General features: G+C 32.0%; 1 protein-coding gene across 1 annotated transcript; it reads left to right on the plus strand.

Annotated features, from left to right (window-relative positions):
• Positions 1–335: 335 nt before the first annotated feature.
• Positions 336–15,068, plus strand: LOC127723267 (glycoprotein-N-acetylgalactosamine 3-beta-galactosyltransferase 1-like). The gene is made up of 6 exons (XM_052229834.1): positions 336–429; positions 4,949–5,045; positions 7,233–7,351; positions 11,438–11,518; positions 12,746–13,413; positions 14,041–15,068. The coding sequence occupies exons 2-6, from the start codon at positions 5,029–5,031 to the stop codon at positions 14,203–14,205; spliced, it is 1,050 nt and encodes a 349-aa protein (XP_052085794.1). The 5' UTR covers positions 336–429; positions 4,949–5,028; the 3' UTR covers positions 14,206–15,068.
• Positions 15,069–15,519: the final 451 nt, after the last annotated feature.

Below are 15,519 nucleotides of genomic sequence, written 5' to 3' on the forward strand. Positions count from 1 at the left end.
TTATAGGAATCACCCTTCATATTTTTATGAAATTCTTTATTCTGCAATAACTGACCTCATAACTGAGATTACTATGATCAGAATTATATTATCGATTTTTTTCCCAACAATTAGTCTTTAAAAGGATATGTATAATAATACTTTTGTAGCCTATAATTCTATATTCTTTATTTTCTTTGCTATTTTTTATCTGTTCATTTCTTTTTTGCTTGTTGCTATTATTCTCTATTGTGTAAAACTTAGTAACTAAAAAAAACGTATTTCCGTAAACAAATCGTTTTCTTTCCGGTAAGATTTGTATTTTTTTTACCATTATTTATTTCCGGATTGTACCTTCGAAAATCTCAATCTCTACGAGCTGATATTTTTGATGACACAGACCTTCAGATTAATATGATATAAACTTTGAGAAATTGCTTAAAATCTGAGGTGAGCAGCTATGTGCTTTTCTAAAATAAACTCGCTTGAGGCAAGATATCTCTACCAAAGAGAGACGAACACACTGACAAAGTAATGTCAAAATACGACCAAAAATTGGCAAAATACAAACAACAATGATACAACATGGAAAACTAAAGACCGAGCAACACGAACCCTACCAAAAACACCGTGTGACCAATATAACCAATACCTCTATAAGTCTATGGCGATATTGTGTTTCCGATAGGTTTGGGGAGGGCATTGTCACGGAATAGAAGTTCCTTCATAATATAAGTTCCAAATGGAAACAATATTCTGGAATATTATTTCCACTGGAATAAATATTACAGTAAATGTTCCTGACGGAATAAATGGTATAGAATATTTGTTCCAACAGGAACAGATATTATGACATTATTTATAACAAAGTTTCCAGTGGAACTTCTGTTAGGAGGAACAAATATACGTTGACAGCATGACACCCTGGCCTGTAACATGTGTAACCTGTTAGATTTGAAATGTTGTTTCCTGCTGTTTGGGTTTATTGATATATTATCACTGAATTTATTTATTTCATTTATAAAACTAGTAGATATTATTTGGTGTTTTTCACTTATGTAATGTTGCACTAATTATGCTAATACAAATTGTAATGTTTCCCATTTTATGTTGTCATAGTTGTGCTGTCCAGAATTCAGATTCATATATAATTAGGAAGTTAAATACATTTCTGATGCACATCGTTATTTTGTTTAGATATATTATAATCGAGAATCAATTGTTTAATGATTCTCATTGCAGTATGCCAAACATTAATTTTCATTTTTGTTAAAGCATGCTCATACATGATGCAATGTATAATGTATTTACATGATCCGACTACTTATCATATAAATCTATATTTTATCAGTCATTATCTACTTCATGTACTATGAAATAAGTAATCAATGTATCATATTGGGTCAGTTCACCCTAATACATTTTGAAGTAAATCGCCATGGGTCTGTTCACCAGCGTTTGTTTGCCCTATCGTGCCTATTCAAAAAGATATATTGATATTAATCATGTTAATGGTATTTGGGTTTTTACATACATGGTTGTACCTGTGCAGATATTTATTTGGTAAATGTTATATTCTGAGTCCATCAAGGTATGAAATTAAAATTTGAATCAAATATTTTTAAAGTTTGGTATTGTGACGCCCCCGTGAAAAATTTCTGGATCCCCCCTGTGCAATCATACCATGTCTCCTTATATTCTATATCAGTCAGGGGACTTACTTAAATGAGTGATTTTCTAAATCACTGATTTAAGTAACATTATGTCCATAAAGGTTGGAAGTAACAGTTGTCTTTCTTTAATAATCACCTATTTAAGTAGTACAAATTAATCACTAGACTAAGTGATTTAATTTTATTGTAGCTTTAAATATAGAATACTAATGATCCAGGGACTAATTATGTTGCTAAAATTATCAGAACCAACATCTGTGTTGTTAGGATGACCGGGTCATGTCAGGTGATGACCTTGTACTAAATCTAGGATAATGACATAAAAATCACTTGTTTAAGTATCATACCTCAATTTCCTTCCAAAAAATCACTTTTTTAAGTATCATTATTTTAATAACCCCCACTAATTTCAACACCCCCGAACAGTGAAATTTTTATGGCGAACAGTAGAATTTTATTACATAATCTATAAGATGAAACCTTGAATTTTACAGGAAAAATAATCCCACTGCTGGGAAAAATCTGTTAAGAAAGTATCAGTTCATTATGTAAAGCCATTTTTATAGCATTTTTTCAACTAAAATAGAATTTGCAGCTAAATAATTGCATCAGAGGCATAAACCATGCTGCTTAAAAGAAGCAAAAAGTTCATTTTTTTTCAATTTTACTAATGAAAAGTTATTATCTAAACCTATGTGTTTAAAATTTTGGTAAAACTACAAAATCACAATTTGTGACAAAACTTCGATTTTGCTACTTAAATAAGTGATTTAAAAATCACTTATTTCAATAAGTCCCCTGACTGTATATCTTTTCAAATAATATATTTTACTGCTACACAGCAAGGCAACAAAATGAAATAAAAATCGAGGCGATCAAACCTAGGGGGAACAGACAGGGTTTCGGCTGGGTCAAGTTTGTTTTTCGCCACCTCTTTGGCCAAAACTAAATATTTTTCCCCACTTTTGATTTTCTTTTGGTCAACTATTAAACATAAACATATTTTTCGTTCAAAATTTTCCTTCTTTCATTTGTCTTTTTAACAAAGACAAATTCAGTTTGCTGCATTATTGTCTATAATTCTACATATCTATTTTTTAATCTATATAGTAATAAATAAATCTGCTCTTTGGCCAGGTTGTTGTCTCTTTGACATATTCCCCATTTCCATTTTCAATTTTACTCAATTTATAACAAACATTTAATTTTTAAAAGATACTGTAAAATTGCAATAAAGATCATGAAATCATATTTTTTTACTTCTGGGAACATACGATAAATCTTCAAAAAGTTTATTGGATACTTCCCGACTAGTTGAAGGATAAAGACTAAAGTCAGAGATTTTTCTTACTTTTGAATATTTCTTCATATTAAACAATAGTTTTTTTTTCCAGGCCATTGTTAAAAGAAAAAGTTGAGATGTAAAACTATGCTTCTGTAAGTTCAAACACGAGCATTGCTAAAATAATTGTGAAGTACTCACTTCAAAAACAATTATTTCTATCAAAATTGTAAAAAAAGAAATACTTGAGGTGACATGTGAAGCCTTTTAATCACACCATTTCATTAAACAATACAATCAATATAGAATAATGGCATTTTTGTTTTTGATACTGACTTTATCAGCAAGAATATCAAGCAAGCCTGCTAGGACGAGCTGATGAAGTCAGTGTCAAAAAATTAAATGCCATTACCGTTATTCTTTTTATAGGCAATTTTTCTTAAATGTAGGTTTTTTTGGCTGAGAATATGATGTAAAATGAAATAGTTAGTAAAACTAATTTTACGCGTACAAAACGTTGGAAAAGAGGGAAGAAAGATACCAGAGGGACAGTCAAACTCATAGATCGAAAAGAAACTGACAACGCCATGGCCAAAAATAAAAAGACAAACAGACAAATAATAGTACAGATGACACAACATAGAACACTGAAGACTAAGCAACATGAACCCCACCAAAAACTGGGGGTGATCTCAGGTGCTCCGGAAGGGTAAGCAGATCCTGCTCCACATGTGGCACCCGTCGTGTTGCTTATGTTATTACAAATCCGGTAAATAGTCTAATTCGGTAAGTCACATTCGTGAAAAGGGGAGGGTATTGTAGTTACGACATTTATAAGGAACATATCCGATACCATCTGTGAAACGGTTATTCCATAACGGTCAACCAACTCGTGATGGCGTCCGTAAAATTTACGAAGGGATGATTTCAACTTTACCATTTGGAACTCTTGGTTTAATAGCTTCCTTGTGAGCAGCAACCCTCTATCAAGGAAATCATGATAGGAAATACAAGCCCTGGAATATCAACTGGGAGATATATACTGCGTATGCAGGCGCTGCTGGAATGTTGCTACATAGAAATGGGAAGTTCACAATTGAGAAGCTGAAATCATCTCTTTTGTCGTAAAGTTTTGTTTTCAACCGACCCTCATTGTCAATTTCTAGATGAAAGTCAAGATATGAGGCAGACTTAACTGTATCTGTAGTATCCTTTATCTGTAGTTCGATGGGATAGATTCGTTCAAAATGGTCACCAAATTTTGTATTATTTAGTGAGAGAACATCATCTATATTACGGAACGTAGAGTTAAAGGATATTGCTAACTTCTTATCTTTCTTCCTAAGAAGTTCCTGTATGAAGTCAGCCTCATAATAATAAAGAAACAAGTCGGCAAGAAGAGGGGCACAATTGGTTCCCATTGGAATTCCGACAGTCTGTTGAAAAACACGGAATATTTGTTCTGTTGTATGAATGAAGTCCTGTGCATTTCATTGATAAATTGACGTGGATGGACTTGAGCATGTGGCGTTGCTGCACTGATACATGACATCTTTGCCTAATATTTTCGAGTATCAAGTCCTGTCCATGATCTTTAATAATACCAGGCAGTAAAATCAAAGGAAAAATGTACAAATTGCTGATAAACACCTTTATTGATTAATCAATTGTTGTCGATAGCTATAAAATGCAATCGGCTGATTATTGATTTTCTATCAAAATAGTAACGAGTTCAAGGTGAATTCTCAGTATTCTCTCAGAGAAACCTGAAAAAAGTAAATAAGATGGATGGAGTCAAACCCTTATATTTCTTTCGCCAATAATGAATTTTAATCGCCACAATATTATTTTTTTTTCGCAAAATGCGACCGCCAGGGAAAACCCTGGGAACAGGTTTTAGAACGATTGGACCCAGGGTTTAAGGGATATTAGGACGAAAATAAATCAGGATAAACAGACCCGAATTTGTAATGTACTGGAAAAAAATTCTCAAGGTTTTGAATTATCTTTTCAGAAAATGGATTGTGACAAGTTATCAGCATAAAGATGTAAAGATTTAGAATGATACTTTGAAGATTATATAGGTACTTTCAAATGTTAGCCAAAATGAGGTATGCAAAATCACTTAAGGAAATTAAATTTAGATGCATGTTTGTACCTGCTGTGAATTCAGCAATTATTTGTTGGGTTACCAACATTTGTGAATTTTAACCTAAATTTAACTGTTCATGAAAGCCAAAATTTTCAATAGTCTTGATTGCAGAATTTGTCAAAACCACAAAATCATTTACAAAATGTATGCAAGAGATGATTGAAGCTGTTAATTTTCCCCTTGATAATATTTATGTACGTTTTGGCAATAAAGTTTATCGACAGTTTGTAGGTATTTCAATGGGCACCAATTGCGCCCCTTTAATAGAAGACTTGTTCTTATACTATTATGAATCACAGTTCATGATTAACTTCAGTAAAGACCTGTCTAAATTGCATTTACCGGTAATTGATAAATTCAACAACACTTGATGTTATCTTGATGATATTTTTTCTTTGATAATCAAGAATCTTCTAAATATACTGCCAAAATTTACCCAAAGAAACTTACTTTAAATAAATCAAATATAAAAGGTAATAACTGTCCTTTCTGTGTCTGTTGTGACATTTTGGATTTCAAGGAACGTTATCTATGTATTACTGGTAAATTATTAAGTCAGGGATTTCGTTACCACAAATTACTTAAATCTTTACTAACATTACTAAATTCTTCCATAGATATAAAAGATTTGGTTTGGAAGTTTGGTTATACATGTACATGTAGACACATGGCAGAAAACTTATTTTAAATGGGATAGCGCATCCTAATTTTCACGGAGATGTTGTTTACAGAACCAGAAAATTTAGATACAATCAACTTATATAATTATTGATCCTTTAAATAAACTTAAAAAAGTATTCTAAAAGGGTACCAATTCAACACTATTATTAGATCTTTAAATATTGTTTTTATTGGTATTAATATTGTCTTTGTTATCAATAAATTAAAATCAAACTAAATGACCTATAATGGTTTACTTTTATAAATTTTGACTTGGATGGAGAGTTGTCTCATTGGCACTCATACCAAATCTTCTTATATCTAAATATTATTTTTATATACATATGCACATTCATGGCTCTACTATCTGTTGATATCTGTATCTTGGCATTGCACATGTACAATATAATGTTTTTTCTCTGACTATTAATGACGTCTTTACACTAAATCCATTGAATGTAGGATGTGTACGTACTGATTGATATTTTAGTCTTAGATGCATTTTTTTTTATTAGTTGTTTTAAAATGGCTTTACAATAGCTGTCAGTAACTGCAAGTACTCTCAGATCTGAACTTAGTGTCTTTGTGTTGTGGGGATGTATAAGTACCCTGTCATGTCCACTCTGTGTTTTTGATACTTGTTTTTGTGCTTTCCTTTTCTGCATATTCTCAAGACAAGTAAACATGTAAAGTAATTTGTTGGTTTGGAAAGTGCAAAGACATTGCTGAATGTATAACTGCTTGACTGGACTTGTCCAGGTGACCTATCCATTATTTCTATAACACAGTCGACTTTGACTTTTTGAATCAGTTTAGTGGTTTTAAAAGATTTCATAAGGCTCAAAGAGTCAATTGTCTACATGTATTGTGTATGTGTATTGATTCAGGTGTACAAATAACTTTTTGATAAGTTACATGTTCATAATTACGTTATTTGCTTTATGATATTGACAAACACACAAGGTTTGTCTCATTTGCTTATGTTATATATCTGATTTATTTTAATACATGCTAAATTAAAGATACATGTATATACAGGTACATGACATATATATCATGTATATAGAGAGTGTAGAAAATTATCCCAAACTGAAACAGCAACTATTAAACATCTGTCATAAAACAGCACCAAATTGCCTTTTAAAATTACGAAAAAAAGAAACATTAAGATTTTAAATGTATAATTTTAGTTTATCCTGTTTACAAGTTATATGGTAGTCTTGTACAATGAAATTGTATTAAAAAAAGCTATGATCATAATGATCATTTAAATTGCTTAAAATTTCCTATTTCAAAAAAATGTGAAGTCAGGTTAACTTTTATCATTGAAGATCTTAACTACAAACTTCAGGTACAGAGGCAGGTTATGTCTGAAATATCAGCGACCATTTTGGAAGTTATACCTGAGATACCTGTGTGCAGCTTACAAGTGTCATATCATTCATATCAATGTTCTGTGTCACTCTAATATTTTTTATATGTACAGGTACAGAGGCAGGTTATGTCTGAAATATCATCGACCATTTTGGAAGTTATACCTGAGGTACCTGTGTGCAGCTTGTGTCATATCATTCACCTCAATGTTCTGTGTCACTCTAAGTGAAGGTAAGAAATATGTTTAAATTGCATTGATCTCATAAACTTTTGTATTATACAGTCACTGACTGTAGACTATCAACATCTGCCAACAGCACCAAATTGCCTAAATTAAAAAAAAACAACATTTATATATAATTAGAAACAATCTCATTATGATATTAAGGCTGATGTACGACAGATGATATTTTTTTCTGTTTTTGAATAGTTCAACCAGTTGCAGTGAGAAAGAAAACAGCCACATATTGTGTCAAAACAATAGTTTTATTTGTTCTCGACTCTAAACCATATATAGAAATGATGCATGAATCTTACAAATCATTGTTTTGTTTAATGGTGACCATACCTACATGTATGAGGATCTGGATGGGGTGTTTTGTTTAATGGTGACCATGCCTACATGTATGAGGATCTGGATGGGGTGTTTTGTTTAATGGCGACCCTACCTACATGTATGAGGATCTGGATGGGGTGCTTTGTTTAATGGTGACCATACCTACATGTATGAGGATCTGGATGGGGTGTTTTGTTTAATGGTGACCATACCTACATGTATGAGGATCTGGATGGGGTGTTTTGTTTAATGGTGACCATACCTACATGTATGAGGATCTAGATGGGGTGTTTTGTTTAATGGCGACCATACCTACATGTATGAGGATCTGGATGGGGTGTTTTGTCTAATGGCGATCATACCTACATGTATGAGGATCTGGATGGGGTGTTTTGTTTAATGGCGACCATACCTACATGTATGAGGATCTGGATGGGGTGTTTTGTTTAATGGTGTCCATATCTACATGTATGAGGGTCTGGATGGGGTGTTTTGTTTAATGGCGACCCTACCTACATGCATGAGGGTCTGGATGGGGTGTTTTGTTTTATGGTGATCATACCTACATGTATGAGGATCTGGACGGGGTGTTTTGTTTAATGGTGACCATACCTACATGTATGAGGATCTGGATGCGGTGTTTTGTTTAATGGTGTCCATATCTACATGTATGAGGATCTGGATGGGGTGTTTTGTTTAATGGCAACCCTACCTACATGTATGAGGATCTGGATGGGGTGCTTTGTTTAATGGCGACCATACCTACATGTATGAGGATCTGGATAGAGTGTTTTGTTTAATGGTGACCCTACCTACATGTATGAGGATCTGGATGAGGTGTTTTGTTTAATGGCGACCCTACCTACATGTATAAGGATCTGGATGGGGTGCTTTGTTTAATGGTGACCCTACCTACATGTATGAGGATCTGGATGGGGTGTTTTGTTTAATGGTGACCATACCTACATGTATGAGGATCTGGATGGGGTGTTTTGTTTAATGGTGACCATACCTACATGTATGAGGATCTAGATGGGGTGTTTTGTTTAATGGTGACCATACCTACATGTATGAGGATCTGGATGGGGTGTTTTGTCTAATGGTGATCATACCTACATGTATGAGGATCTGGATGGGGTGTTTTGTTTAATGGAGACCATACCTACATGAATGAGGATCTGGATGGGGTGTTTTGTTTAATGGTGTCCATATCTACATGTATGAGGGTCTGGATGGGGTGTTTTGTTTAATGGCGACCCTACCTACATGTATGAGGGTCTGAATGGGGTGTTTTGTTTAATGGCGACCCTACCTACATGTATGAGGATCTGGATGGGGTGTTTTGTTTAATGGCGACCCTACCTACATGTATGAGGGTCTGGATGGGGTGTTTTGTTTAATGGTGATCATACCTACATGGATGAGGATCTGGATGGGGTGTTTTGTTTAATGGTGTCCATATCTACATGTATGAGGGTCTGGATGGGGTGTTTTGTTTAATGGCGACCATACCTACATGTATGAGGATCTGGAAGGGGTTAATAGAATAGAGAATACACATGTGATTGGCAAAAAGTGCAGAATTAAGGGCTAAAAAATATAAAGAATAGAAATTCTAATATGACGTTCTTCAAACGCTTTGAGTACACATCGTGGTAAAATATGAATATATAATTTGGGCTGTTCTGATCATATTCCTGCATCATATGCAATTTTTATAAATGATCTACCCAAAGTCACTGAACGATGCCGTAAGAATATAAGCATTTTACGGGAAAATACACGATTGTAAAACAGAAAATCATCCCAACAAGGAAACGTAAACAAACGATACTAACATGAATTATAAGCTGTTTTTTTTACATATAAGTAAAATTATTATTAAATTCATCAAAACCTTTCTAAATACATTATTGTTAATAGTTTAAGCATGTCACTAATTCAGTTTGATCCGTTCTTTTACGTCAATGTACTTGTGCATTTATTTACGGGAACAGCAAATGTTTGCCTTCACCTAGAGCGCTTCGATCCAAAAGAATTTTTGTATTTGTCCGATAAGAATAGAAATAATTCATGGGGGCTTGAATTTATACTGATTTTACCATGGGTTTGCCCTTTATGCCGATATTTTACCCCTCGCTGTCGCTCGTGGTAAAATATTAAGGGAGCTACCAATTGATTTTTATGGGGGGGGCTAGAATGAAAAATCTTGTCCTTCCTTTTTTGTTAGTTGTAATATCAGTCCTGCCTTTTTATTTTTCACTTTATTCGGTCCTGCCTTTTTTTTTTTATTAATTATCCTGACTTTTTTTACATAAATTGTCATCCTGCCTTTTTTTTGGGCCAAGTTGCTCATCCTGCCTTTTTTTTTTACTCAAAACTCCTGTCCTGCCTTTATTTCAATTTTCATCCTAGCCCCCCCCTAAAAATCAAATGGTAGCTCCCTAAAATATAAAAGTATAGAAAAAAATGGTTTAGAAAATTAAAGAATAAAAGAATAAAGAATGCCCCATCCAGACCCTCATGTATCATATAAAAATATTATGACATATAAGTAGGAATGGGGGCTATTGCTTCACATAAGCAAGAAATTTATTTAGGGATCAAGCACATTTGTTTTTGTGAAATCACACCCATCTTCTACCTTGTTTACCCACATGAAAGTTTTCAGGATTTTATAACAGGATTTCAAGATTTTGACATTTTTTTACCTACAATATATACAATGTTTTCCTTTTACAAAATATTGAATATTTCCTATTTCCAGATTCTGGCACCAATTGTTCTTTAAAAATGAGTCAATGACGAAATTTAATGTATATGTTTTACACCAATATGTTAATGACGGAATTTAATCTATATGTTTTACACCAATATGTTAATGACGGAATTTAATCTTTATGTTTAACACCAATATGTTAATGAAGGAATTTAATCTATGTGTTTTTTATACCAATAAGTTAATGAAGGAATTTAATCTATATGTTTTACACCAATATGTTAATGAAGGAATTTAATCTATATGTTTTACACCAATAAGTTAATGAAGGAATTTAATCTATATGTTTTACACCAATATGTTAATGACGGAATTTAATCTATATGTTTTACACCAATATGTTAATGAAGGAATTTAATCTATATGTTTTTTATACCAATAAGTTAATGAAGGAATTTAATCTATATGTTTTACACCAATATGTTAATGAAGGAATTTAATCTATATGTTTTACACCAATAAGTTAATTAAGGAATTTAATCTATATGTTTTACACCAATATGTTAATGAAGGAAATTAATCTATTTATGTTTTACACCAATATGTTTAATGAAGGAATTTAATCTATATGTTTTACACCAATATGTTAATGAAGGAATTTCATCTATATGTTTTACACCAATATGTTAATGAAGGAATTTAATCTATATGTTTTACACCAATATGTTAATGAAGGAATTTAATCTATATGTTTTACACCAATATGTTAATGAAGGAATTTAATCTATATGTTTTACACCAATATGTTAATGAAGGAATTTCATCTATATGTTTTACACCAATATGTTAATGAAGGAATTTCATCTATATGTTTTACACCAATATGTTAATGAAGGAATTTCATCTATATGTTTTACACAAATATGTTAACGAAGGAATTTCATCTATATGTTTTACACCAATATGTTAATGAAGGAATTTAATCTATATGTTTTACACCAATATGTTAATGAAGGAATTTAATCTTTTTTTATGTTTTCAGATTTAGTGGATTGGTTTGCTTCATTCCATACAAAAATTGATGTCAACAGAATTGCACAAGAATTTAAAAAAGATAAAACAAGTGAGTTGTAATAACAACTGTAAAAATAATTAATGTATTTTACAGTTTGTGTATATATATGTATGTAATGTTTTTTGTCATGCCTCAAAGAAGTAAAAACAGTAAGACTTAGGTGAGATGTTTCTAGAAAAATTGATAATTTTTAATTGCTTCAAACATGTCAAATATCTGTGTTTATATGCACCAGGATTATATCTGAAAATGTGAAGAAAATGTCAAGATAATTCGATTAATAATTATAGATTTTCAATTTGACTAAAAAACAAAGGAAGGCAATCACAATAGAGCAAGTACATTTCTATTTGATTTTTTTTTTTCCAATTTTGTTCCACATCACAGCCTTTAGGTGCTGGGAATTTTAGATGTTATTGACTGTTTAAAATTTGTTCTTAGTCAATGTCAGTATTGATATATATCAGTTTCATGAGAAAGTAGTTTTGAAACTACTAACCTGAAGGAATTTTTGGAATTAATATTGATTCACTGATAGGGTCTTTGCATCAGAAATAAACACATTTATTCTAAAATCAGTGGCTGGTATGATACCGGTTAAGTTATTAAATCATATATTTTATGATGGTATGATACTAAACCCCTAAAGTGTGGGATTGTGCTTGATTTTCATATGATGAAGACATATCTTTAGATAATTTTAATTAAGGTCTAGAGCTGGCATATCAGTAACTACTAGTAGTCCTTTGTTAATTAATGTTGATGATTGTTCTTTTGCTTAGTTTCTTTTGTAACCTATTCTAACATTGGACTCGGATTTCTTTTAAACTGAATTTAACTGTGTGCGTATTGCTGTGTGTTATTTTTTTCCACATTGGCTAGAGGTATAGGGAGAGGGTTGAGATCTCACAAAACATGTTTAACTCACCACATTTTTGCGCTTGTCCCAAGTCAGGAACCTCTGGTTATTGTTAATCTTATATGTTTTTTTAATTTTGGTTCATTTATATGTTTCGGAGTTTAGTGTGACGTCCATGTTTGCTGAACGAGTACATGTTATTATTTAGGGGCCAGCAGAAGCCCACCTCCTAGCGGGATTTTTATCGCTGTGTTGAAGACCCATTGGTGGCCTTGGGCTGTTTTCTGCACTTTGGTTGGGTTGTTGTCTCTTTGATGCATTCCCGGTTTCCATTCTCAATTTTAACTTTGCAGACTTTGCATAAGGACATGCATGTATTCTTTAGTTAACTTATAATTTTTTACATTCTATTTCAGTTTATGAAAATACAACAGCAGCAGATGAAATGTTTAAGAAAGTAAGAATACTTTGTCTTGTAATAACAACAAGTGGCCATTTAAACAAACAGATTCCTGTTGTCAATGCTACATGGGGAACGCGATGTAATAAAATTCTTTACGTTATGTGTACAGACAAAAAACAATCAGACATATTAAATTCCTGTAATGTGAAGGAATCAAAAAGTCATTTGACTCGAAAAGTTCGATTTATGTTACGCTACGTGTATCTTCATTATTTAAATGATTATGACTGGATATTAAAGGCAGATGATGATACATACGTTATTATGGAGAATTTAAGATTTTTATTATCATTCCATAATCCTGATTTACCAGGTTACCTTGGTTACCATTTTAATATGCATTTGAAACAAGGTTACATGAGTGGTGGGGCTGGGTATGTGATTAGTCGATCTGGTGTGAAGAAAGTTATCGAAGGAGCATTCAAAGAAAACGGCTGCCCACCAGATGGAAAGGATGAGGATTTAGACATTGGTAAATGTCTACAGATGGCTGGTGTACCTCCACTGGTATCATACGACAAATATGGACGTGAGACATTCCATACTGATAAAGTTTGGCAACATTTTTATGGAACCGTTCCCCGATACCTAAAAAAATATAGTTGGAATGGGTTAAGTGATGTAAGTTCCAATGTACATGATGTAAAAATATTTATTTATTTTTTTTTATTTTTTCCTTAAATAAGATCATTAAAAATATTTGTTAAGGTGTTTAAAGAAAACATGTTTTGTTACATAAGGCCAAAATAAAATTAAAATTATTTGATGTTGCCTACCTACCCACCTAAAAAGCAGCCTACCCGAAAAATTTTATGACACAGATCGTTTCAATTTTTTTAAAAAAGTTTTTATGCTCTAATGTTGTTTTCTTGTCTAAAACATGTAACTCGTGTTGTTGGTCAACAAAAGAAAAAATCTAGACCTACCTTCTCAACCCTACAAGACAAGGGTAGGCAACATCAAACAAAGAATTTGTTAAGGGTGGCCTTATATCTATTGATAGATATAAAAATCAGTTTACTCTTAGTTCTTAGAACTTCTAGTTTAGAATTTGTTTTCTCTTGTGGCAATTTTGAGATTAACAGATTTTAGATATGGTTGTTTGTTATTGAAGACCATATTTTGACCTCTTGATGCTTTTATCATGTTTATTGTTTTTGATAATATACATTGTACCCAAAACAGATTGGTTTCCTGTCTGATTTCATTGTGTTTTTTTAAATCTCAAATTCTACTTTATTTTTACAGGGAGGAGGTTGCTGCAGCCAGTTCTCAGTGACATTCCATCATGTGAATCCACAGATAATGTTATTGATGCATCAAATGTTATATAGAACTAGCGTCTATGGAAGACAGACTCCTACAGATATAGCAGATATGTTCCATATAGCTAAAGTACTGCCAGTACTTTAAAGTAGATGTTAAACATATATACTATTGTCGTTTAAATAGTGTCATATATATTATCAACAAGATTTTTCACCCAGCATCACATGAGCATAGTCAAACGTGCAATATGAACAAATAGTTTTGCATGTTAGGGGTGTTATGTGCATTAAGTCACTGTCATGACTGTTGCAATTATCAGCAAAGCTAGAGCATTGAAGATTTAAGTTTTATGTTGCACCTGACATTTTTATTTTGAAATTACAATTCCATAATTTGTGTATAAAAAAACACATTTGTGCACAATATATAACTGGACAGTATTTCTGATACTTTTATGTTCAGTATTATTTTTTATGAAGCCTTTTATGTGATTGAAATGTTTTTGTTTATACTTTCCAACTCAGAAGAAGCTTAGATTTAACATTATAATAATGAAACTTACTAGATCAAGTAAGCTAAAGCCAACAAGCTGTTTAAATGCAGTTTCATTGTTCAGATATTGACCTCGTTTTTAGGGTATACTACATTCAAGGTGGTATCCTAGTAGAAAAAATAACACAAAACATAGAAAAAAGCATAATATGTCAGGTTTTAGGTTGTAAAACGTTGATTTTGATGTTCTTTTACTACCAACTAGGTATCAGTTTGGTCAGTACACAAAAAAGTTGGTAACCATATGATTATTTTATGTCATTAAAAGGGAAATTTATGTTTTAACAACAAATTATATTTTTAGAAAATCTTTGGATTTGAAATTGGAGATTTGATAATTTTCAGACAAATTTAAGAGCATGTTTTTCTGATTTTATGTGCTTGCTATACAAATTTTTACTTATTTTGAAAGAAATCAATCAGTAGTGTTTCAATAAATAAAAGAGATAAATGTATTATTCTTTTAATTTTTTCAGACATAGTTCAACAAGCCAAAGTTGTATGCAAAATTTTACCAAAATCTGTGACATAGACCATTTACTGTTCCTTGCATTTAATAATTCATAGTTTTAGTTATATTAGTTTTGTTCTCAGTTAAAATAGCATGTAGGTTGTACTTTTTATCTTATGTTGTGATCAAATGAATTTTTTGGTTTTCCTGTAGTTACACCCCAGTTCTATTGTTATACTTCATAGTTTCTATTTCTGAAACAAGTGACAATTGAATAGATCTATTGTTATGAATAACAATGGATTGTGACAACAGGGTGTGACGAGAGGGGTTTCTGGAAACCCCTGCTTCTACATCCCGAATGCACAGTCCATTGTTATTCATAACAATAGAAATTGGTTTTTTTTAATTGCATGAACATTAAAGAAATTACTAATCGTGTTCACTACAAGTTG

This window comes from Mytilus californianus, unplaced genomic scaffold, assembly GCF_021869535.1.
Source record: "Mytilus californianus isolate M0D057914Y unplaced genomic scaffold, xbMytCali1.0.p SCAF_13, whole genome shotgun sequence".
In the NCBI taxonomy this organism is placed as follows: domain Eukaryota; kingdom Metazoa; phylum Mollusca; class Bivalvia; order Mytilida; family Mytilidae; genus Mytilus; species Mytilus californianus.

Coding starts and splice junctions, on each gene's coding strand:
- LOC127723267 (XM_052229834.1), top strand. Junction 7,352..11,437: donor CTGTGTCACTCTAAGTGAAG/GTAAGAAATATG, acceptor TTATGTTTTCAG/ATTTAGTGGATTGGTTTGCT. Junction 13,414..14,040: donor GTTGGAATGGGTTAAGTGAT/GTAAGTTCCAAT, acceptor TTATTTTTACAG/GGAGGAGGTTGCTGCAGCCA.